Source organism: Fragaria vesca, linkage group LG2 (assembly GCF_000184155.1).
Source record: "Fragaria vesca subsp. vesca linkage group LG2, FraVesHawaii_1.0, whole genome shotgun sequence".
In the NCBI taxonomy this organism is placed as follows: domain Eukaryota; kingdom Viridiplantae; phylum Streptophyta; class Magnoliopsida; order Rosales; family Rosaceae; genus Fragaria; species Fragaria vesca.
Window position 1 is genome coordinate 5,948,117 of NC_020492.1, and position 23,651 is coordinate 5,971,767.

At 39.1% G+C, this 23,651-nt stretch overlaps 3 protein-coding genes and 2 pseudogenes across 4 annotated transcripts; 3 read left to right on the forward strand and 2 right to left on the reverse strand.

Annotated features, from left to right (window-relative positions):
- Positions 1 to 658: 658 nt before the first annotated feature.
- Positions 659 to 3,402, forward strand: LOC101295681 (annotated as a pseudogene). The gene is made up of 4 exons (XR_184127.1): positions 659 to 705; positions 1,444 to 1,921; positions 2,364 to 2,673; positions 2,964 to 3,402. The product of XR_184127.1 is annotated as a 1-aminocyclopropane-1-carboxylate oxidase homolog 1-like (transcript).
- Positions 3,403 to 3,723: 321 nt separating this feature from the next.
- LOC101295975 (pentatricopeptide repeat-containing protein At1g06145-like) lies at positions 3,724 to 5,425 on the forward strand. The gene has a single exon (XM_004292151.1). The coding sequence runs from the start codon at positions 3,827 to 3,829 to the stop codon at positions 5,423 to 5,425; it is 1,599 nt and encodes a 532-aa protein (XP_004292199.1). The 5' UTR covers positions 3,724 to 3,826.
- Positions 5,426 to 8,877: 3,452 nt separating this feature from the next.
- LOC101296258 lies at positions 8,878 to 9,797 on the reverse strand (annotated as a pseudogene).
- Positions 9,798 to 13,969: 4,172 nt separating this feature from the next.
- Positions 13,970 to 15,873, forward strand: LOC101305320 (1-aminocyclopropane-1-carboxylate oxidase homolog 1-like). The gene is made up of 3 exons (XM_004289875.1): positions 13,970 to 14,748; positions 14,837 to 15,158; positions 15,343 to 15,873. Exons 1-3 carry the CDS (start codon positions 14,237 to 14,239, stop codon positions 15,592 to 15,594), a joined length of 1,086 nt encoding a protein of 361 aa, XP_004289923.1. The 5' UTR covers positions 13,970 to 14,236; the 3' UTR covers positions 15,595 to 15,873.
- A 145-nt stretch (positions 15,874 to 16,018) lies between these two features.
- Positions 16,019 to 23,079, reverse strand: LOC101296543 (transcription factor bHLH155-like). The gene is made up of 12 exons (XM_004292152.1): positions 22,341 to 23,079; positions 22,095 to 22,191; positions 21,589 to 21,759; positions 21,276 to 21,360; positions 21,072 to 21,113; positions 20,678 to 20,737; positions 19,307 to 19,396; positions 18,007 to 19,173; positions 17,808 to 17,909; positions 17,196 to 17,336; positions 16,924 to 17,049; positions 16,019 to 16,503 (listed from the first exon to the last, which is right to left on the reverse strand). The coding sequence occupies exons 1-12, from the start codon at positions 22,438 to 22,440 to the stop codon at positions 16,414 to 16,416; spliced, it is 2,271 nt and encodes a 756-aa protein (XP_004292200.1). The 5' UTR covers positions 22,441 to 23,079; the 3' UTR covers positions 16,019 to 16,413.
- Positions 23,080 to 23,651: the final 572 nt, after the last annotated feature.

The following is a 23,651-nucleotide window of genomic DNA, read 5'->3' on the forward strand; positions in this document are numbered from 1 at the left end:
CTTTGGCTTCCAATGATATATAGCTTTGTAACCAAAAAAAGATATGATATATAGCTAATATAACCATCCGGGAAGCCAATGAAACAAAATAGCCAAAGCTACTTTTCTATGTTGCACCGACACGGCAAAAACCGTGTCCGACACGCCACGTGGCGTGTCCGGAAAAGTTAACTTTTCGAACACATCGTGGACATGTTGACCGGCCCCGACACGGCATTGCGACACGTCACGTCAGCGTTTCAGACTTAAAAAAAAAAAAAAAAATAGGCGCAGTAGAGGTTTTCAGTCCCATTCGATCTCTTTGATTCTCTTCTCTCCTCTCTCTGCCGACAAGAAACAACGAAGAAGAGGATAAAGAAAATGTCCGTCGACGACACCCATTCTCTTCTCTTCACCGATTCGATCTCTTATCTCCCTCTCCTCTCTCCGCCGATAGGAAACAACAACGACACCCATTCTCTTCTCTTCACCCATCCGATCTCTTCTCTCCGCCGTCCGCCGTCGCCGTTGGTAAGGTCAGTCTTTCTTTCCTTAATCTCTCCCCATTCTGTATCTTTCTGATATTATTGAGATTAGTAATCACTGTATAATTATATGAAATTTTGTGTGTATGTTGCCTGCTTATTGTATATTCAATTCAATCAATCGTATAAATAGGATGAGCTCAAGTGTTGTTTCAACTAAACCTAGTGTTGAGTCGAATGAGTCAGACAAACTAACCGCTCCTCTTTGGAAGTATGTCACTAAAGAGGTAGTGATTGATGATGATGGGACAGTGAAAATAGAGGGAGGAAATGTTCATTTTGTCTGCAATTTCTGTAACAAGAAGTTATTTCATATTTTAGTATCTTTTTTATTTATTAAAAATACATAAATATATAATTATGTTTGCCGTGTCTAAGCCATGTCGTGTCGTGTCGTGTCGTGTCGCAGTGTCCGTGCCCGTGCTCATGTCCGTGCAACTTAGCTGCTTTTCATATTTCTAACCTAGGATCGGATTTTCGCCCCAAGTCATATTTCTACCCATATTTCTCTTAACTGCTGGGATTTTCGCCATCCCTATTCCTTGTCACTCCCCGGTTCATATATAGATAATTGTTACATCAATATACCAACAGCTAAGGCTTTTCCTTTCCATTCCAAATAGAGTCCTTCATAGAAAGAACAATATATAAAACATAGCTTGTCAAGATTGACTCAAAGCACTCTTTATAATTTTTATTTTGGGCGTCGTGATTCAAATGTTCTAAAAATAATACACAAGTCATATTGAACTGTTATCTAATACAAACGTTACCTGTTAGTCAATGATCAATGGAGGAGTCGCACAGTTTATAATAAACTTGATGCTTTGATCTTGAACTTGTACCACCACGAACAATCATCATCAACAATCGAGTGAACCAAGATGGAAGCTGTGGATCATAGCGAGCGAGAGAAGAGAGTGAAAGAGTTCGACGAAACTAAAGCTGGCGTGAAAGGAATTATAGACTCCGAGACGACGAAGATCCCAGCTATGTTTGTACACCCTCCAGAGAATTTTCAGACGAACAGCATGGATGATCATGATCTGAGAGTTCCAGTGATTGATCTCAAAGGCCTTGACTGGAGCTCGGAGAGGCGAAAAGAAATCGTTGATGAAATAACCAAAGCAGCCGGAGGCGTGGGGCTTCTTTCAGATAGTGAACCATGGAATTCCAATGTCTGTTATGGAGGAAGTGCTGAAAGGAGTTCGACGATTTCATGAGCAGTCACAGGAAGACAAGGTGGAGTGGCACTCTAACGATTTTACCCGCAAGGTCAACTTTTACAGCAATGGGAATTTGAATGCGTTGACTACAGCTGATTGGAGGGATTCTTTATCCTGCAAATTCCTAGAAGACCAAGGTGAATTGGAAGCAGCATTGCCTCAAGTCTGCAGGTATCGTATTGTTGTTTTCTTTGTCATATCTATATACGCGTATACACAGGCCAGCCTAGGTAGGACACTCATAGGAGTAAACCAAGGATTTGCGATCTCAAAGATCATATAAATGGGTGACACCACCAAAACTGAGTTTGATTTGGATGACTAGCCAAGTAGCCATAAGGCAACATATATAGTAGGTCAGGTTAAGCATGACGCTTTCTAGCCACTCGTAGAGCATAATTTTTTTTTACAATATATCGTATATATAATTAGGCACGATAGTCATAATCACCTTTAATATTATGATTAATGAGTATAACATGCTACTATTTCACAATCACACCACATGCATTCAGCGGCAGATATGCAGTAATTTAATAGAAAACAAGTGGAGTCACAAAACCTAAACATAGGTTGCCTATTAAGATATGACTATATATGACTAATCTTGCAGGGTGGAAATAATCGAGTACAGAAAATACTCAGTTGCCGGATTATTATCAGAAGCTTTAGGCGTTAGTCGTGATTACCTAGCAGGCACAGGGTGCTTCAGTTCATCCGCAACGCAATTGTTCGGCCACTATTATCCAGTTTGCCCGGAGCCTGATTTAACTCTCGGCGCAACCAAGCACTCTGACTTCTCATTTCTCACTTTGCTCCTACAAGATAGTCATGGTGGCCTCCAAGTTCTTCATCAAGATGTTTGGGTTGATGTGCCCCCAGTGCCGGGAGCTTTGGTTGCCAATATGGGTGACTGGATGCAGGTCTAATCAAATTATTAAGCACTCAGCTATATAGTCCATTTAATCTTTAGTACGAGTTCTTATGCACAGTTGCACACCTCAGTAAAGTCATTCTGCACATCTTTTTCACTTCAAAGTACCCACAAGGCGGTAACGAAGTGTGCCATGTATTTTTTTTTTTTTTTGTTGAAAGAGGTTTGGAACCCAACCTAACTGGGAGGATGACATAACTTTTAAGAATGTCAATGATACGGTTTAATCTAGTTTGCCTTGACTAATTATTGTCGATTTGGTTTTCTAATTGTGTACAGATAATTAGTAACGACAAATTTAAGAGTGTGAGGCACAAAGTATTAGTGACTCGTGCCTCCGAGGGACGTACTTCAGTTGCGTGTTTTTTCAATGCTGAAGACAAGAGCACAAGAGCAGACCATATGGGCCGATCAAGGAGCTGATCTCTGAGACCAGTCCCCCAATTTACAAAGACATTGATTACATGGAATACATAACCTATTATAGGTTGAACAGACATGATCATAACTCTGTGCTTCTTCATTTTAGACTCTCGAGTCCAAACCAGCTTGAAACTCAAGCAGCAAACATTGGGAACTATCCGCAGTTGGAAGAACGGAACTAGCTAGCAACAGTGGTTCTAAGCCATCATCTTGATCAACACGAGTTCTACGTACATTTTTTGAGATTTTTCTTCATATTTGAATGCTTCAATTGAATTTTCAAGTGCAGATTGTTAAGTAGTGGTTCTAAGACGATCATTTTTTCTTTATTTGTAGCTTGATGAAATGGTACGATTTATCGATTCAGGAAAAGAATATTGCCTAAACATAAGTCTTAGAAAATATCTCGAAATAATATAAGAGTCTCCTTTAACTTGTGTATATTCTGTCATGCACTGTTAAACAATGAGTGCATCGATGACTACTTTACTTTATGTGGTCAAGTACGTCTATGTCAATGTGACGATTCACGACTTTGAGTTTGGTTACTTGCATCTTGGGCAATGATTTCGAATCGTCTAAGATATTCAACAACCGCCAACTGTTTCACAACCCCAAAACCTCACCTTCAACCACCCAAAACCCTAAACCCACAATCTATACTTGACATAATCAAGCAATGTCGAACAGTAACAGAGCTAGAACAAATCTGCGCCTCAATGATCAAGACCAACACAATCCAAGACTCTTTCTTCACCAACCAACTCATCACCGCCTCTTCCTCCCTTTCCCGCCTAAACCACGCAGCTCTCGCCTTTTCCCACATCCAAAACCCAAACGCCTTCGTCTACAACGCTATGATCAAAGCCTCTGTTCACTGCGGACACCCATTTCAGGGTCTACTCTGTTTCATCAATATGTTGAGAAACAGAGTCTTCCCTACTAGCTATACTTACCCGTCTCTGATCAAGGCCTGTGCCTCGGTTTCCGTGATGGGTTTTGGAGAGGGTGTCCATGGACGTGTCTGGAAAACTGGGTTTGATTCACATGTGTATGTTCAGACTGCTCTGATTGATTTGTACTCGAAGCTGGGACGTGTTGGTGATGCCCGAAAGGTGTTTGATGAAATGCCTGACAGAGATGGGTTTGCGTGGACTACGATGGTTGCTTCTCATGTTCGTGTTGGGGATATGAGCTCGGCGAGGGTGTTGTTTGATGAGATGTTAGAGAGGTGTATAGCGAATGCGGCTACTTGGAATACTATGATTGATGGATACGCGAGGCTCGGTGATGTTGAGTCTGCAGGGATGTTGTTTGATCAAATGCCAGCCAGGGATTTGATCTCGTGGACAGCAATGATTAATTGTTATTGTCAGAACAAGAGATTCGGAGAAGCGTTGGCTGTGTTTGATGAGATGAGGATCAATGGGGTTAGTCCTGATGCAGTGACCATGTCAACTGTTGTTTCGGCTTGTGCTCATCTGGGGGCTTTAGACTTGGGGAAAGAGATACATTATTATGTAATGCGGAATGGGTTTGATCTTGATGTTTATATTGGGTCTGCGTTGATTGATATGTATGCGAAATGTGGTGCATTGGACAGAGCTCTTGTGGTTTTCTTTAACTTGCGGGAGAAGAATCTGTTCTGTTGGAATTCAGTTATTGAAGGGCTTGCGGCTCATGGAGATGCCGAAAAAGCACTAGCAATGTTTAGCAAGATGGCCAGGGAGAAGATCAAGCCAAATGGGGTTACTTTTGTAAGTGTTTTAAGTGCCTGCACCCATGCCGGGCTAGTAGAAGAAGGGCGTAGGAGATTTTCAAGCATGACCCAAGATTATTCCATTTCACCTGGAGCTGAACATTATGGATGCATGGTGGATCTATTAAGCAGAGCTGGCTTGCTTGACGATGCATTAGAGTTGATAAGAAGCATGAAACTAAAACCTAACTCTGTTATCTGGGGTGCCTTGTTGGGTGGATGCAAGCTTCATAAAAATCTGGAGATTGCAAAAGTTTCGGTCAATGAATTGATGGTGTTGGAGCCAAACAATAGTGGGCATTACAACCTTATAGTTAACATGTACGCCGACGTCAATCGCTGGGGAGAAGTTGCAGATGTACGAGCAATTATGAAGCAACTGGGAGTACAAAAGACATCTCCTGGGTCCAGCTGGATTGAAATCGAAAGGAAAATCCATACATTCGCAGCATCTGACAAGTCTCATGCAGCTTCTGGTGAAATTCACTCGTTTCTTGCAGAACTATACGGGCAGATGAAGCTTGATGTATATCTTCCTGAACTTGCTTCTGCCTTGTAGCAGTCCAGTATTGAAGTGTGAAATTACCATCCAAATAGTAAATGGGAATGGGTTGAAACTTATGTGGCAAAGTGTACTGAGGAACTAGGAAAAACTTCCGCTTGGATGCTGATCCTGCAGAGCCATACTAGAGACAGAAGTGGTTTCACTCTTTGTTAAACCCCATGGAAGTGAACATGATAATTGATCATGTATATGCTGATTTATTTTGTTGCCAATTTATTATGAGGCCACTTCTGATAATTGATTTCCACGTACACCATTTAACTGTGAGGCCACAGTAAAATGATCTCTGACAAACATGGTGGATGTTGGCAGGTTGAATACAGTACAAATGCTGTATTAAAACTCAGTTCAGATGAGTTATGGCTTGAGAAACAATAAGCAAGAATTCCCCTGGAAAGCTCTGCTAAACTACATGCTAATCGATGGTTCTGGGATTGGATAGCTCAATAGGTGAGTATTTACTACAGAGAAAACTGGTCTATTAAATCCTTTTTGCACCGGTCCACATTCACATACAACGGGGTTTGCCTTCTTGCTGTAATCTTAGTCATATGAAAGTCTATCAGAAATAGAATATTCCCTCAAAATAGGGTCAAATGAAAAAGATAAGAAAACTTATAGCTACTAATCATTTTTGTTCATCACTAGCTTGGAAGGTGAGAAGTGAGAAGGAAAAAGTAACAAGAATGGTTATATTTTTTTTTTGGTCTGAACAAGAATGGCTATATAGGAGCTAAAAATGCTGCCCAAACTAACACCGACGGAGTCATGACATGTTAATACTGCACTGTAGGACCATCTGGATTTGACAATTCAAAACCACCAGTTTTTAGGGTTTTGACAGTCACTAACATGGCCTCAGTGCAGTGTGAAGTGAGTCAGAGCTACCATTTTGAACACCAACTCTGTAATACCCAGTATATTCTCCATAGAGAGTGTCCCTGTATATTGGGGGGTTGGTCTCAGATAGAAGCTGCTTTATCGGTCCATATGACTTGACACGTTTGTCACTATCCATAGAAACGAAGAAAGACGCAACTGATATTCACGGCTTGACTACCGAGGGAAAACTCTATGCTGCACGCTCTTGAACTTGTTATTAGTAACTAGCTGTTTACAGGCACCAGAAGAAGTTCAGAAGTAATACAATAGTAACAGTGGACTTGAACAATTAACAGTATATGAGTTTAAGTTTAATTATAATATATCATAGATGTGTAACCTTCTTATTTCTGTTTTTTTTTTTTTTTTTTTTCTCTTTTCTTTCTCAGGATGTATTGAAGAGAAATATGTAAGAACAGAACCCAGTACCTGCTTAAAGTCACCAAGATTTGCTAAGGAAAGCTTCATTCACTGGCGGCACATCAACCCATTGATCCTTGTGGAGAACTTGGAGGCCCCCAATAATGTCATGCAGGACTAAGGTAAGAAATGATGGGTCAGAGTGTTTGATTGTGCCTAGAGTCAGTTCAGGCTCAGGGAAAATTGGCTAATTTTGGCATGACAATTGAAAGATTTCAGGCACCCATGTGTGTCAGGTGATCCTTGCTAAGCCATGATGCTTCTAATAGTAATTCGGGTGGCACTTTCTGAAGTTCAGTCAGGTTTTTGATATACTCACTCATTTCACGTCTGCAAACACATGATGTAGTCATGAATTGTTCAAAACTCAATCTTTTAGAACAAAGGATATAATCATCATAAAGGCTGGCTCTAGAGGTAAAAGGGTACCTGCACACTTTTGGCAGTGCCTTAAAGTACCATTTAGCATCTACGGCTCTGCAGAAAAAGGTGTCTCTCCAATCTGCTCCTGATTTTGCACACAATTTTGGATCTCCACTGCCATTTAGCTTGCTTCTTATAGTCACGAGAGTACAACTCCATCTTGTCTTCTGGGGCCTGCTCATGGAATCTATGAATACCATCAAACATCTCCTCCATGATAGCAAGTGGCCATGGTTAACTGTTTGAAATAAAACCCCATGTTTCGCATGCATCTTTAAGTGCATTGACCATTTCCTTCGACCATTCCCAATGCCTGTGACAGTAATAACTAAGATTTGAAGCTTGACAGTACTCTTTTCTGCTGATGTGTACTTTACAGTCTCTGGTGGGTGGATGAAAATTCTGGGAATCCTGGTCACCCCGGAGTATGCAAGCCCTATGACACTTATATTGAGGTCAGCAGATGCACAAATTCCCTTTCTATTTCTGCAATGTAGTCTGCTTCTGACATCTTATTATTGTTGTTTAGTTGAAAGTTTTTCACTTGATCTGCTGAAGATGATGCCTATGGCTGTTGAAGGTGAACAAGGTTTCACCAGGTATGTATTTCTGTTTTAATTTATTCAGTGTCTGTTCAATTTGGTTATTGATGCTAAGTTTTATCAAGTCATCTTTAGGAATAGTCTGCGTAGGCCGGATTATAACTTAGAATGTTTTCCTTTGTCATCCACATCAATTATTATAGATTGAGCCGCTTCTTCCTGATGGTAACCGGCTATCTAGCAAAATAGATGTATCAATGCAGTTGTTTAAAATGAGGACGGGCAGAAATACCTTGTCCACTAACTCTGTAAGTAGTATACTGACTATTCTCCATAAAGGATCACTGTGATTATTTTCAAATGTTCCTTGATTGACCCATATGGCTCGAGTTTGGCATATAACTAGCCACTAGGAGTGAAAAATGATGCTACTGATATTTGAGGTTTCACAAGAGGTGTAACCAGTGCTCTGTACGGCATATGTGCTTCACATTCTTGAACATGTTATTAGTAAAGAGCTGTAATTTAAATCCCATACATGATTGATATAGATAACTATGGGGGAAATATAGTCTTGCGTCTTTGTATTGTTAAAATTAGAATATAAACCAGAGTCTAGTACAGCTCTCATAAGGTGCGTATATGAATCCTATTATCCCAAGAGTTCATCTTTCCGTTCCCCTTAGGCTAATATGTTATTTGTGGCCAATATTTGGTTATCTTTACCATGCGGTGTTTGTCAAATGAAGAAATTTAATTTTCCACTAAAATATGCAGAGTGAGAAAGGACTTCAGCTAGAACTTATATCTTCCAATCATTTTCTATGATATTTGAGTCTCTATTCCCTACTTTCTTTCATTTACGAACTCTCTTGTTTGTTGAGGAAGAATTTCTTACTCTTACAAAAAGATCTGCCATATATACAAAATCTGTTGTTTTATCTTGTGGGGAACATTCTCCGGAAGAAAAAAAATGTATATGCTCGTTAACAAAAATAATTCTTCAGCTTTATTGAACAATACAAATGCATACAAATGCTTCTTATAAACTAAGGCAATAAGCTTTCATTATAAAATGGGCTTCAGATGCTTTCCAAACTGAAATTGAGTCACTAATAACACGCTATTGAACATGATAACTGAACCATTTTATCATTGACGCACTGCATTAGTATAGATCTAGGTTTGACACTTCAATAAGGTGTATAGCATTGCCTCAGTGCAGTCTGAAATTAGGAAGGCAGAGCTACCATTCTGGCCTTTAGATCTGTAATACCCAGTATATTCTCCGTAAAGGGTATCCCTGTATATTGGGGGATTATTCCAGATAGAAGCTCCTTTATAGGCCCATAAAGCTTGGCAGTTTGTCACTAGGAGCGAAGAAAGATGCAACTGATATTCGTGGCTTGACGAACGGGGTAGCTAGCACTCTGTGTTCCACACTCTTGAACTTGTTATCAGTAACGAGAGCTGTTTACAGGAGCGAAGAAATTTCTGGATGTGATGTGAAGCATTGATAAACTTATAGAAGGATGTATTGAAGCACAGTAGTTAATACACTAACAGCAGTACCTGCATAAGGTCACCAATATTTGCGACAAAAGCTCCATGCACTTGCGGCACATCAACCCATTTATGTTTATGGAGAACTTGGAGGCCCCCAATCTTGTCATGCAGGAGTAAGGTAAGAAATGAGGGATCAGAGTGTTTGATTGTGCCTAGTGTCAGTTCAGGCTCAGGGAAAATTGGATAATAGTGGCACGACAATGAGAAAGATTTCAAGCACCTTCGGATAGTAATTTGGATAGCACATTCTAGAGTTCAATCAAGTTTTTCATATACTCACTTATTTCACTTCTGCAACAAACAAATGATGAATTGTGAAAAAATTCAATGTATAAATGGATATACATTTTAGTTTCTTGTTACTTGAGCAGTTGATAACTTCATCAGCATATTGATCCTCGAATAACCGGATACTTGAGCGGTTGAAAACTTCGTCTACATTATTTTCCTTTTACAGACCTATGAAAACTGATGTGACCAATAGCAGAAGTATACAGATTAGCTGAGACAAGATTCAAATGCATACCCCCCATCTGTTGCCAGATAACAAACTGGTCTCATCTGGTTTAGTTTTTAGAACTGTTACATGTCCATTTAGAATTGGAACGAGGGAAACCAAAACTGCAAGACAGTAGAATTTTTGATGCAGAATTGATATGGGGCTGCGTGAATGACAAGTACAAAAGATTTAAAGGAAACGCTATTTCTTGTAGGGACTGAGAAAGTAAACAATAGCTTGAGGTTTCTGAAAGATATTGTACCAGCTACTATTTTCTTGAGCTGAGTCACGTTTATTATGTGAATTAACTTTGTTTTTAGAATAGAAGCAGACTTGAAGCTGACGAGCTCCTATATTAGATGCCAAATAATAGTAGAGGAATCTCTTAACATATCCAATCTCTTAACTTATTTGATCTCAACAGTGTTTGATCCACACAATTCCCAATAAACGTTCACCATATTTGAAATTCTCTAAACCCTAAAGTACTATGTACTTCTCAAACTATGAAGACAACCTACGAATTCTACAATCTGGCGGAACAACTTCAAGAACTGCTAGGTATTAACAAAACTAGAGAAACTATGTAATGTTAACTTTGAAGGCTACGTATGCCAGCCTTCCTTTGGAGGGTAGTTGTTTCACTTCAGTTCATATATTTGGTGAGCACAACAAGCACTCTTGGCTCATATTTGGAGATGTTCTCAAGGCTATTGTATTGTTATTCTGAAGCATTAGACTAGAATCTGAGGGCAACCACAGAGGTGCATCCTTCCAAAAATAGGCACTCTTGGCTCATATTTGGAGATGATGATTCTCAAGGCTGCTGTAATGTTGTTCTAAAGCAGGTGCACCCCTTCCAAATATAGGCGTATGCCGTTTGAAGTGCCGCACTTTGAAGTGCTGCACACACGGTATTCTTTAGTAAAAGGCGAAAGAATAGTTCGCTATGTGCTCAAAGCATGGCTCTGTGAGGTTGACAGAAACCAGGATGCTTCCATGTATACCACTCGCAGTTGAAAGTTTGGTTTCATTTTCGATGTGGGACAGATAGACCTAAGACTTATTTCTCCTGCTCTCAGTTAACCACAGACTACACTCACCCATTTCAGGGAGGTAAGAAATGGTATTGATTATTAGTATGGTAATTACACATCAACTACATGCACATGTAATTATGTAATTGAGTTGTATATATATTACACATATGAAAAGAAAATTTTGAATCCAATATCAACTGATGTGATTGCTGTAACTTTGCTGAGGTTATTCCTTGAGCTTCTTGATAGCCCAATAAGTTGAAGGCTAATTTGAAATTAACTACCAGAAAAAGGTCACAGTTATCTCTCACTCAACAATTGCTGTAACTTACAATTCACTTTCCATAGAAATTGGGATTGAAAGAGATCAGCACAAATTGTAATATTGTCCACAATATAACTACAGAGAGAAACCAGCAAGCATAAGTGCATAACTTGAGGGATACAATAAAACATGAAATTCAACACTTCAAATCCCAAGAGTAGACCACCACCACCTTAGAGTTAAATACAAACACTTGCAAACTGAGCCAAATGAATGGAATGAAATAGCTAGATATGCTTGAACACATGAAATTGCAATTGGCCTAATATTGGTGCTTCAGTAAAACCCAACTTAATTAGTTATTGTGTTATCAAGATCGACTCGCTTGTACTAATTCACATGCACCATAAGGAAACACAGGAGTATGCTTTGTAGCTTGCCCTCTCAATTCAGTTCTCTGAGACATTATTGATAGTTGTATCACTTCGATGTTTCAAGCTTGTTTCTGAATGACATGATATAGACTGAGTGGTAATGAAAGCAACCCAAGGGCCTAAGGCATGCATCATTATGTATGTAGTGAAAGCAACAACATAAGGGCTTAATTAAGGCAATGACGCCTAGAAAGATATTGATAGATAACTAGACTATTGATGTAGAATGAAATAATGAACAATACTGAGATGTTTTCATCTCTCTTGTACACAGAAGATGATTGGCCAACTTCTCTTGCAGACTCTGATCGAATGTAGAAGTGCCTCGTTCTAAATTTGCTTGTGTAATTCAAATGGAATTATCCAAAAGGGTTATATACAGATATCTGTATATAAAGAGAAACTAGCTATTAGCTGTGAAGTTCATGTTGGTATATTCACCATATTCTTAGTTCGATTTTTCATGTTTTTTAGCGGATTTTTTCATGTTATTTTTAGCGGATTTTTCATGTTTTTTTTAGCGGATTAAGCACTTAGAAATAGTTTTTCGATGTCTTTTCCACTGCTAGAGAACTCAAGGGCTCCTCTATATCTTTGGCTGTAGTGGAGCCTCTCTTCGATCTAGTTTGTTTTAACGATGCAATACTCATTCAACTGAGACAAATATTACAGTGGTGCATGCATGTATCGTGCTCTCTACTCAGTGTTGGAATCCTTCTTTTAACTTGGGTTCAGCATCTGCATCAATTGATTGCCACTCTTGTGTGTTATCTGGTTTCTGCCATTACGACAATTGCGGTGCAGTTGGTACTGTTAACTAGCTAGTAATTCTTAGATGTATACATTTTCACTTCTTTAGTTCTTTTCCCTTGCCTTTCCTATGCAGAATATGGATATCAATTGGGATCACTGCTGAGCTTCTTTGTAATGAAAACTAAAAAAACGTAAACTGTTTAGTAAAGAGTACTAGCCTCAGTAATTAGAATCATCTTTCGGTTTATGACTTCATGTACCTTAAAACTGATTTGGGGGCCATGGTTTCTTCAGAATGATTCTCTGAAGCTCAAAATGCTCTCTTTGAACAACTCTCTTGCCTGCACTGCTCTTTTTTCGGCAAACTTAATACAAGTTCTCTTCATATTCAACATTCTCTGCACCAAGTCGCCAACCAGCTGTTGTTGATTGTCTGAAGCTCAAAATGCTCAACTTTCTTACATGCACTGCTCTTTTTTCGGCAATCCATATACAGGTTTTCTTCTTATTCAACTTTCTCTGCACCAACCAAGCTTTTGTTCAACGAATGCAGGCATCATAGATTCATAGTTAGCTATAACTTGTATAATGCAGCTTTGGCTCTTTGCAATAATTAGTCACGAAGATCGGGACAGAAAAGTGGGTCTCATTTTTGAAGTACCAGTTAGCAACTGGACACAACATGGATGGAACCCTAATCAAAAATGATCCTGCAGGTATCTACACTCTTCCTCAAACCTTGACATTAGATGACCCCAAGTGTACTTGGCTAATCAAGAAAGGGTTAGGTTTGATGGAACAGGAATACAGGATCTGCAACACAAGTATTTTGTTTTTTTGTTTGGTAAACCTTTGTAGAGGAAATTTTGTTCAAGAATACACCTATGATAGGAAGACCTAGTTGGTAAAAAGTCTCTATTTACAAAACCCATGAATAAAAGGGTGGTGCCAAAACAAGTTGATCAGTTGTGGAAAAGCACATCGGGTATTTGTAGATAATGTGGAAATTTACAAAAGAATCTGGGGAAAAATATGAGCTTACCAATGAAGCTCTTCCCAAATTTAACTTATCAAAATGTGAACTGTATGGAATTATCAACTCCTACGTCCTGATTGTCCTCATACATGAGTATAGGACCCCCTAGTCTATTCAATCAATACAAAGGAGAAGTGTCTAACTCTATCTCTATAAGTTTTGGATTTTTCAATACATGCGTGCGTGCTCACATCGTCATATTATATTTTACCTCTTACAACTTTCAACGTACACGATCAATGGTTCAAATTGATAATCTAACGATGCATGATTGATGATTCATATTGATAATCCATCAACAAGACATATCACATTTATTAAATGTTCATTTCTAATGAGTCGGCATGAGATAGTACTCCTCCATATCAGCATAGAATTGGTTCAAAGATATAAAGTGCCATTGATTGGAAGATATTTGCATTCTCTTAACTAAAGATTATGTGCTGATCGTGGTGCAGATCTTGCATCAAGGACACAAAATTCTTTGTGAAAGCTGCTTTGTACACTTGTTAGAATCCAAAACATTTGAACAGCTTGCACATGATGCTGTGTTCCATGCTATAAAAATATTTCAAATTATACCCCATTCTGAAAAAGCAAGAACTTATATTTGAATGGTTTATTATCTCATCAATAAAATGGCTCTTGTTTTGGGAAGCCAAGACTTTCCCCTTCTGTAGAATAGAATAAATATAATGGACTAATACAAACAACCTAAGGAAAAGACACTTTCTCCTCAACTTATTACATTATTGCACTGTTAACTTCCCAAGATTTTGATAGCTAGGGAAAGAAAGGGCCAGTATGAGTATCTCACTATCTTGGCCTTTTGTTTAACTTAAACAATTTCCTTGTACACAATTTTTGAAAGGGGAGGCATAGCATCACTAAGTCTTTCAATCTTCCATTTCTCTTTCAGTCATTGAACACCAAAGAGTGATAAAGATGGAAGATGGATCAGAAAGTTATGACAGAGCCAAAGAAGTGAAGAAGTTTGATGAAACAAAAGCTGGAGTGAAAGGGCTTATAGACTCCGGAGTGACCAAAGTGCCAAAGTTCCTCATGCATCCACCAGAGAACCTTTCAAGTTCAAGCACTCCAACCAGTACAGACTTCCAAGTTCCAGTTATAGATCTTGAGGGGTTCCATGAGAATCTCCATCGGGTGCAGATTGTTAAGGAGATTCGTGAAGCATCGGAAACATGGGGGTTCTTTCAAATGGTTAATCATGGAGTTCCAAACACTGTTATAGACAATTTGTTACAAGCAATAAAAGAATTTCATGAGCAGCCAAAGGAGGTGAAGATGGAGTGGTACTCACGCGACTCTACGAAAAGGGTAAGATACTACTGCAATGGAGATCTGCTGGTGGCAAAAAGAGCAAACTGGAGGGATTCAATTGTTTTCGATTTCCAGGATGGACCTTTGGAACCTGAGGCATTTCCCTTGGTTTGCAGGTACACTTTGTTAGTAACCTTTTTATTCATATCAACAGTCTAGTAACATAACACGGAATACTAACTTGAGATTTAAGTCGAGTCACAGACAGGCAGTGCAAGAATACATGGAACACTTGATCAACCTAAGAGATGCGCTATCAAGTTTGTTGTCAGAGGCCTTGGGGATCAGCAGTGACTACCTAGCTAGCATAGAGTGCATGAAGGGTGAAAATCTGGTGTGCCATTATTACCCGGTATGTCCAGAACCAGACCTCACCATAGGGACAACCAAGCATTCAGATCCTTCATCTTTAACTATACTCTTACAAGACAACATCGGCGGCCTCCAAGTCCTCCACCAAGGTCACTGGATCGACGTTCCCCCTAGGCACGGAACCCTGGTGGCGAATATCGGTGATCTTATGCAGGTAAGTTTCTAAAACTTTTACTACGCATTCACCAATTCTTCTTCTAATAAACACTGTTGTCTGAAAAAACATCGGACAAGTGCAGCAGTTAAATGAACTGGTTGTCTAGCTAGACCAACAGTATGACGCCATAACATGTCAAAACTATCGAGGACTCACTGTAATACATGCTTCTTGTGTGCAGCTTATCACCAACGACAAGTTCAAAAGCGTGGAACATAGGGTGCTGGCAAGAAGGGTTGGTCCCAGGATATCAGCTGCATGCTTTCTCTATCCAAGTGCTACACATAGGTTCAAACCTTATGGTCCAATCAAGGAGCTTCTGTCCGGTGACTTACCTATATATAGGGAAACTCATCTGGGAGAATATCTTGGCTACTACAAATCAAAGGGTTTGGATGGTAACTCTGCCATTAGTCACTTTAAACTAAACTAAGTTAACAGTAAAATTTTATCGATGTTCTTAAGTGTCTACTCTAGCTTATATATTGAAGTATTCACACTGGTCGTCTATGTTCGTGTTCCTGTTTATATTGACTGACGGAAACAAGAAACAAATGGTGAAAATGTGAAATAGTGGTAAACGTGTGCCATCTTATTCATGTGTCAATGAAACTAATCGTGGAAAGAATGAATGTGTGGGATATGGGACACGTTATATTCATGTGACAACGAATGTGAACAAACCAAGATAGGGAGATAACCGCAGATTATCAAAACCCGAATACAGGTTTTACGTTTTCTTCACAAATATCAAACCCGCAATATTAGGACTAAACTATGCTATCTTTAAAGTTATTTCATGGTAATGTAAGGCTCAAAATAGTAGAAATTCAAACTTACAAGTTAAAGCATTGGTATGTATGGTAAAAGTTAAAGCATTGGTCATAAAAGCAATATTTGTAACAAAATAATAGCACAAACTGGAAGACATGCATTATAGTGATCCAAAGACTGTCATTCCAAGTATCAAACTCCCAAACAAATCGCAGCAAATGACAAACCAAAGAGGGAAAACAACAAATGGAACCTTCACACTCTAATAAAGTAAAATGGGGAAAATATCTTCAAGGTCAATGATGTCGCCTTACACTCTACCTCCTATTGGGGCTTTCTCGCTTTTCTTTTCAATATAACAGGATTGTTCAATCACAAAAAGGAAAAACATGCATATACCAATCAAAGATCACAAATCATTTACTGTAATTTACAAAAGAACCTAGAGTGCAATTCCAAGGGCCAGCCAAACAAGCTATTACTGTTGTTGCATAAGGTTCTTGGGCTGCAGTATCTGAACAAGGGACCACAAAATATCCATTCTGTGTATGTTTCTGTTGTTCTGCGCCTGCCAGTAATCCCCAAGTCAACTTTAGTTCATACGATAATAATGAGCACCACATACAAGGACACTAGATAACATTGGAGTGTGGGATGAGATAAAAGCCTTTGAAGTCTACTATGCACATAGGTTTTGGCACAGAGAACAGATATTTAGCAAGTCCATAAATGCTGTTCTATATAGATGAAGAAACTATTCAGTCACATAGCAGTTATATAAATGCCATTATTCTTCTAACTTTCAAGTTTCTTCTAGCAAGTTCATGAATGCTGTTTTTATAGATGAAGATCAGTCACATCTTATCGATGCCATTATTGTTCTAACTTTTAAGTTTCTTTTTTTGTGGTCATGACATCTCTAAGCCCAGAACTTTCATTCAATAATTTATGTCATTTGCAAATTGCAACACATCGATCTTAGGCTTACCTCAACTATAAAACATATCCATGTCTTGTCACCACGGGCCTCTGTTAAACCTTTTAAGATTGTTAGACTCAAGCTCCTTATAGCTTCAGCGATCTCAAGGAAATGGCTGCATTCTTCACAAATCATCTGCATAAATAAATCATAATGCTTTTAAAAGCCTATAGGTAAGCTTCATAATTGGCATGCAGGTGCTTTGTTATGGGATATTATTATTTAGAAACTCAGGAGTTAAAATAAAATTAGATAAGTCTAGACATCTGACAATTACATACCTCCACAACCATCTGCCCATTCTTGTTCAAATTCTCTACTACTATTGAACAGACTTTTAGATTGCCTCCCACCTCCACTGCCCAGCTCGATCCCCTTTCATAATTAGTGGATCCTAGCATGCTTGTTTCCTTGGGACACAACTGTGAATTTAGCAATATAATTAAGTAAAACAACACTGTAAAATCTATAAGCATGAAATGTTCTTATCAATAAGAAGTTATTTACAATTTAGACTCCAAGCACCAGACACCTACTTGAGATCTAACAACATTTTCCATCATAGTGATAAAAAAATGGATGAAAATATTTACTTCATAGATAAAAGTGATCTAGATGCCTCCAGAAGGTGGAAGAAATTCGGAAGCGCATATTTGTAACATAAAAAGAAGTAAAAGAGCTGATATGCACACTCCCTTTTCCTCTAATATACTACTTCACTCCCCTTTTAAATGGAGTGCAAGTAAAACATTAGAACACAAGGAAGTGTGCCTTTCATCTTTCAAGTAAAATAACAAGAAAAGTACTAAACTACCTCACTTTGCAAACTAAAATGAAGGCCAAAGAGATGTGAGCTAATCCCAGGCCATAAAAAACTTAATCAAAAGATTTACCTTTGCATCAGCACACTTATTTAGTTTATCCGCGTGCTTAGTGATACTTTGAAGAAATAACATGTGCTTGATTGTGCGCTCCAGCAGTGAATCAATACTGCACTGTAAAGTTATCATGACAGGTTTAGCACATGTAGCAGAAATTAACTAGAACTTATACAAGTTCAGAACCCAGTCAGTTAAAAATTTTGAAAGTCACCTTTGCTCCATTTGGTGTTAGCTCCCGCAGTTCCTTGATACGATCCTGGATTAATTGTCTGTCCCTCGGCCTAGGCCTAGAAGTCTCACCAGGTCTAGCTCTCTTCTTGTTGTTTCTAGCTGGTCCTGACGACCTCTCCTGCTGTTCACTACAAGCACTAGGACATGGAGACGAAAACCATTTTGGGGATATCACCCCACATATCCCTGATGAGCTCAAGCATTGCTGTGTGTCCTCTCCTCTCATAGACGGCTGATCAATGGAATAATTTTCTGAATCAAGCGTATGCGTAGTATGGCTAGAAGGCTCTGGATACTTTTCGGTTGTCAACAGAGACTGCATTGATTTACAGAATGATTTTTCACTTTTAACATGACTGCCACTATGGCAAACTTTAGCCACTACAGCTTCAAGAAGATGCTCTGGGCAAGAATCAGAAGTCAACTGGCTAGAGTTCATTCCCTCAGGCATCTCAGCAGTAGTTCTATCTCCAATCTTCTCTGCTTCCCAATCAAAAAAGTTGCTTTTATGCATAAAAGCTGGACCAAGTGCTTCATGCAACTCACAGCCAGCAGGGAACATCAAAGATGAACTAGATGTGTCCGCCTGACCTAATTCAGTTTGAAACTTCAAGTTGTCTAGGTTGCTCTGAAACTTAACATCCGATGGTTCACTTACGTGCAACACCTCATTACGATAAAGATCTATACTGTCCAAATTAACCCTATCATTTACATCAGAGTTGACAAACGTTGAGGATAAGTCCGCACAATCATTAGCATGAGATAATGGATCGGCACTGTTCGTGGAAGAAATCCCCATATCTTTGCAGCCACTACTCTCCCCTGTACACTTCCTGCTATCAAGTAATTCCACACCTACTAATTTGGAATTTTCCAAATTGAAGATACTTGATTTTGACTGATGTAGTTTGGGACTTTCATCACCTCCTATGTTGGATGACTCAAGTTCTCCATGCTTATTGACCACTTCAACTGCATTTTTGAAATTTCCAGTCAATGGAAATATGTAAGAACTATCACCGTCTTTCCCAGAGTGGGGAAAAGCGGACAACCAAACATCTGACTTTTCTCTATTTATGGCTTTATCTAAATTTTGCAAGCAATCGGGAAAAGCCCCTGAAGCCAAAATTTTTGGAGATATTACCTGAGAAAAATAAGCCAAAGTCAGTGTCACCATAGTTTACCATTGATTGATTGAGAGAGAGAGAGAGAGAGAGAGAGAGATTGAGAGAGAGAGAGAGAAAGAGAGAGAGAGACCTCAACAAACCGAACCGTACAATGCTAGATTGGATATGCTGTAAGTGGGGAATCTTAGAGCCAATAAAAGCATCTTTGATATGAGATATCAGCTCTACATTTTCAGTGATCTGCAACTCCCAAATGAAAAGAGGACAGGAACGATAAATATAGGCTTGAAATGTGTAAGCAAGAAAGTATATATACCTATATGTGTTGCTAAAATGTAAAAAATAAGTCCACAACCAGATGATGTGGAATAAAATCAACAGAAAGTATGGTATGAATAATTTGACACAGATTATGATCTATACTAGAGGTCACTTTGTCAGCTAAAGTGAGTGAAATTACAAAACTACCGCTACAGTATGCACAAAAGGTTGTGCCATCGTGACACTCCATGGTGGTGATGCCTGAGGGGGCATGTCCCTGGTGGTGATGTCACAAGCTGCACTAAAGGATAGTGCAGGCTCAAGTCAATGAAAAGCATTGACATTGTAAGTGGGGGAGGGTGTCACGGTCCGCACAAAAGGTGCTATCGTGACACTCCATGGTGGTGATGTCCACAAGGGGGCATGACAATGGCACGCATGAGGGCTAACAAAATGTCACGTGGCAATGTCATAATTTAGTGGAACTTCTAGTTTGAGGTACTTTCGTGTTCGGAATTTGGGAATTTAAAATTATTTCTGATATACGAAGGATATTATGGCATATAACAAGATAATAAATAAGAATTAAAAAGAAAAGAAATGAAAGAAAACTGCTAAAAACTCCCCATCCTACATTCTACAGAGGATATAACTACCCACATCTCATCCCACATCATGCAGAAACTTCTCACGACAGATGTTTCTTATCATTTGTGTTTTCTAAAAATAAAACTCAACTGTTGCACATGCATCAAATGTATCACATTTTTATTTTCTTAGTATTAGATAACCACGCACTGGGATGCAACCACACACTGGGTTGCAGCAAGGCATCTAATCTCTGAAGCCATTAATTGGATATGACACTGCTTCTTCTAGATCTATACTCTACCCGGCACACCAACTTTTAAGAACTATTTATTCTGGAAATGTCAAATTCATAGACAAGTTATAGATTAGGCTAATCTTTTAAGGACGCTTGTTTTTATTTCTTTAGTAGCACTGCAAGAGCATATGACCATTATTAGGAAACAGACAACTTGAACAATGTCAACCAGTATAGTCTTCTACAAAATTAAACAATCGAATGCATGGAATAGGACAGAGAAGTGCAATGCATTGTTTTTCAAAGCTTTAAGTCTATAACAGCCCAACAAAACTATAGATGTTCTTTTTATAAACCTAAACAAATAAAACACACAAGCACCAAGTCAAGCATGGCTTTAAGTATTCATTATTTTCCAAACAAAAAGAACTTACTTTCTTTAAGGAACCAAGCTGTACAACTCCGTGTGGAACAACAGCTACAACAACAATGGTCTACAAAATGATAAATCATTCAACTTATCAGGACATCTAGTTGAAAATCACAATCCTCCATATTTCTCCCTTCCAGAACAAAAGTACAATGAACAAATAGCTGCTTTATAATTAAATCAAATTTTGATAAGACAGGTCAATCAAAACAAAAGAATTGTACCAAAACGCATAGATGAGTAAAACAATCTTGCAGGTCCCAACATTAACTCATATTTTCTCATTATGAGATTATGAATATGCTGACAAGGCCAGAATAAACATAATTAATAATTAGAGAGAGAGAGAGAAGGGAATTAGAGAGAGAGAGAGGGGGAAGGGGGGGGGGGGGCGATACCCTTATGCCAGCTAAAAATTGACTTTGCCACCCATCACAGTACTGAAAAACACACAAAACATAAATCCTTGATAAGAATAAATGGTAACACAATCAAATACTAGTAGCTTCAGAGCAGCAACCTTATTTTGTTATATATATCACACAGTTTGGAAGTAGAAACACACTGATCAGTACTAATGCTGCCTTTCAAGGAACAATTACCTCAGACGGTGAACAGTTATCCTTCACAATATTATCTGCAAAGATCCACTGATGCTTCCCAGTAATTGCCACTTGACCAACAATCCTATAAAAAAAATGAAAAACTGAAAATGATGCTTTTACTCATCCTTTGTTTTTATGAAAGAGCTATCAGTATACAAACTGATAATATGGATATTGGCAATAGGAAAGGTCGAGAAAAACCATAAGCCTAGTGCATAAATACGGAAAATGGTTTTAGAACTCCGTGGCTTTCTAATCCAAACTTTAACAACAGGCATTACAGTAACTAGTAAGTGGCACGAGTAGTTACCCTTCCCCCAGAGTATACACATGATACGACATTTTTGCCATGGCTAGCCCAAGGGAATCGTGCATATTATGGTTGCCATGCAATGCCTCCAGTGTCTTAATAAAGCTTCTATTCCCTGAATTATCATATTGCTCACAGTTATCGTAGTAAGCATCCTCCCAAGTCAGCACCCTGCACAACGGCGCACCATATCAAAACATATCAGGCATTAGTAAATGTGTGTATCTCAGTATAACAAATCAGAATCTACAAGCAAATGGAAATGATCTCATGCACTGGGACCAGATAGATCGTATAACTAGGGTACTAATTGTCCTGCAACTAGAACTTCGTCTTTACTTTTACTTTGCAATTGCTAGCTCTTTTAGGGTCTAATAAGTTACCTTCCTTTTCCAGTTTTACCAAAATTAGGTAATAGTTAACTCAAAAAGAAAAAGATGTAAAGCAATTATATCACAAACAAACAACAAGAACTGAAAGAAGAGCAAACAATCAAAGGAACTCACATTCGAGCCCGATGCTTCAGTTTCCAGAAAATGGCGTAGTTCCACTCCGTATTGAAACAGAGGCTTCTCAGCACACGGTGCAAGTCAGTACCCATCTCTCACTCCCCTCCTGAAATTCCCAACCTTTTCTTTTTTTTATTTTGTTTCCTAAACCAAGCTCTAAACAACAACAACACCAAGCAATCAAAACTCCAGTGCAGTCCCCCAAATTTATAATTTTTTTGGCGCGAAATTCCGTGCCCTAACTTCCCCTATATGATCCTCTACCCGCCTGCTTCCTCCGTAGCCCCGCTCGCCGCTTTATCGGCGGCCCCACCGCCGCTAATGGCAGACGATCCGTGCCCATCCCCCTCCTGTTATACACCACCACCGCCGCACCACTCCCAATCTCAATCTCTCTACTCAACAACCCTCACAAACTCGCAATCTCGAATCCCTGAAATGCAGAATCAGAGGCTCCGACACAGTCGCATTCAGCCATCAACTTGCACGAAACGTTCTTTAAAAAAAGCTACAGAATCAAATAGAAAGAAAATCAGACAGAAAAGATTGGACTCCTTGACGGCTTCGAGACTGAACCTGAGCAGAAACTGTGTGGATTTAAACCCTAGCGAATGTCCGACGACATGGATCTTCCACACAAGAGTGAGTATTTTCCAGAATTGATTATCCGGCTAGTGTTTGGATCAACTGTGCAGATTTTTACTCTTGGAAAATGGTCAGATTGAATTGGAATAGGATGGTTCACTGATAAGATCTGAGGGTTTAGGAGAGCTTTAGGATTGGGGGCTATGAAGTATGAAGCTTTGGGTGGGGAAGTATGAACCTGAGTGTATTAAAGTTGAAAGCTTTGGGCTATACACTGGCTGCCATATTTAAACGACAATGCAGCTTTTTTTCTACAGAGAGACAAAAAAGCTGATAGAGAGAGAAGCTTCAATGGCTTTCTTTTTCTTTCAGAGAGAGAGAGAGAGTGAAAAAGGAAGAAGCTTTTCTCAGAGAGAGAGGAAGTCACCGAGTGAGGGGAGTGTGACTTGTTTAATATAGTGAGAGGGGGCAGTATTACCTGCGCACCCCGGCTTATTTTAGCATTTTTGGACTAAGTGAGTAAGTGCGCAGTCCTTAGCCTACGCAGGGTGCGCATGTTAGAGGAGGTTTGTGATTGAGAGTGTGAAAGAGAGGAAAGGTAGGAACCAAGATGGAGGGCACAAAGCCTCGAAGGGAAAAGGGGAAGGGAGTTTGGTACTTTGGTTATGTGGGTGGGAATGTTATTGAGGTTTATATATATTTTTGGAAACGAATTGTGAGCCAATTTGGGGTATTGAGTACACTTTCTAGGTAGCGTCCTTGATGGCAAACAACATGATGCCCATGTGAGGAAAATGATCCTTATCTTGCCCTCTATTTTCAAGGATACACTCCCCACTCTATTTGCCTCACCCAAAAAAAAGTACCATGGTCCGTCCCTCTCCATGTCCAACAAAAAAAATGTCATTTTTCTTCATTGGGATATTTGAATGTTTCATAAGTCGATAATTTAGTGTTTTTTTTCTTTTT

Bases quoted from the DNA above. Each gene is read 5' to 3' on its own strand.
- LOC101305320 (XM_004289875.1), top strand. From the start codon at position 14,237: ATGGAAGATGGATCAGAAAGTTATGACAGAGCCAAAGAAGTGAAGAAG. The intron at 14,749-14,836 runs GTACACTTTGTT...GTCGAGTCACAG, and splicing joins GCATTTCCCTTGGTTTGCAG to ACAGGCAGTGCAAGAATACA. The intron at 15,159-15,342 runs GTAAGTTTCTAA...TCTTGTGTGCAG, and splicing joins ATATCGGTGATCTTATGCAG to CTTATCACCAACGACAAGTT.
- LOC101295975 (XM_004292151.1), top strand. From the start codon at position 3,827: ATGATCAAGACCAACACAATCCAAGACTCTTTCTTCACCAACCAACTC.
- LOC101296543 (XM_004292152.1), bottom strand. From the start codon at position 22,440: ATGGGCACGGATCGTCTGCCATTAGCGGCGGTGGGGCCGCCGATAAAG. The intron at 22,192-22,340 runs GTTAGGGCACGG...GAGGGGAGTGAG, and splicing joins TAGAGGATCATATAGGGGAA to AGATGGGTACTGACTTGCAC. The intron at 21,114-21,275 runs GTAATTGTTCCT...TGTGTTTTTCAG, and splicing joins ATAACTGTTCACCGTCTGAG to TACTGTGATGGGTGGCAAAG.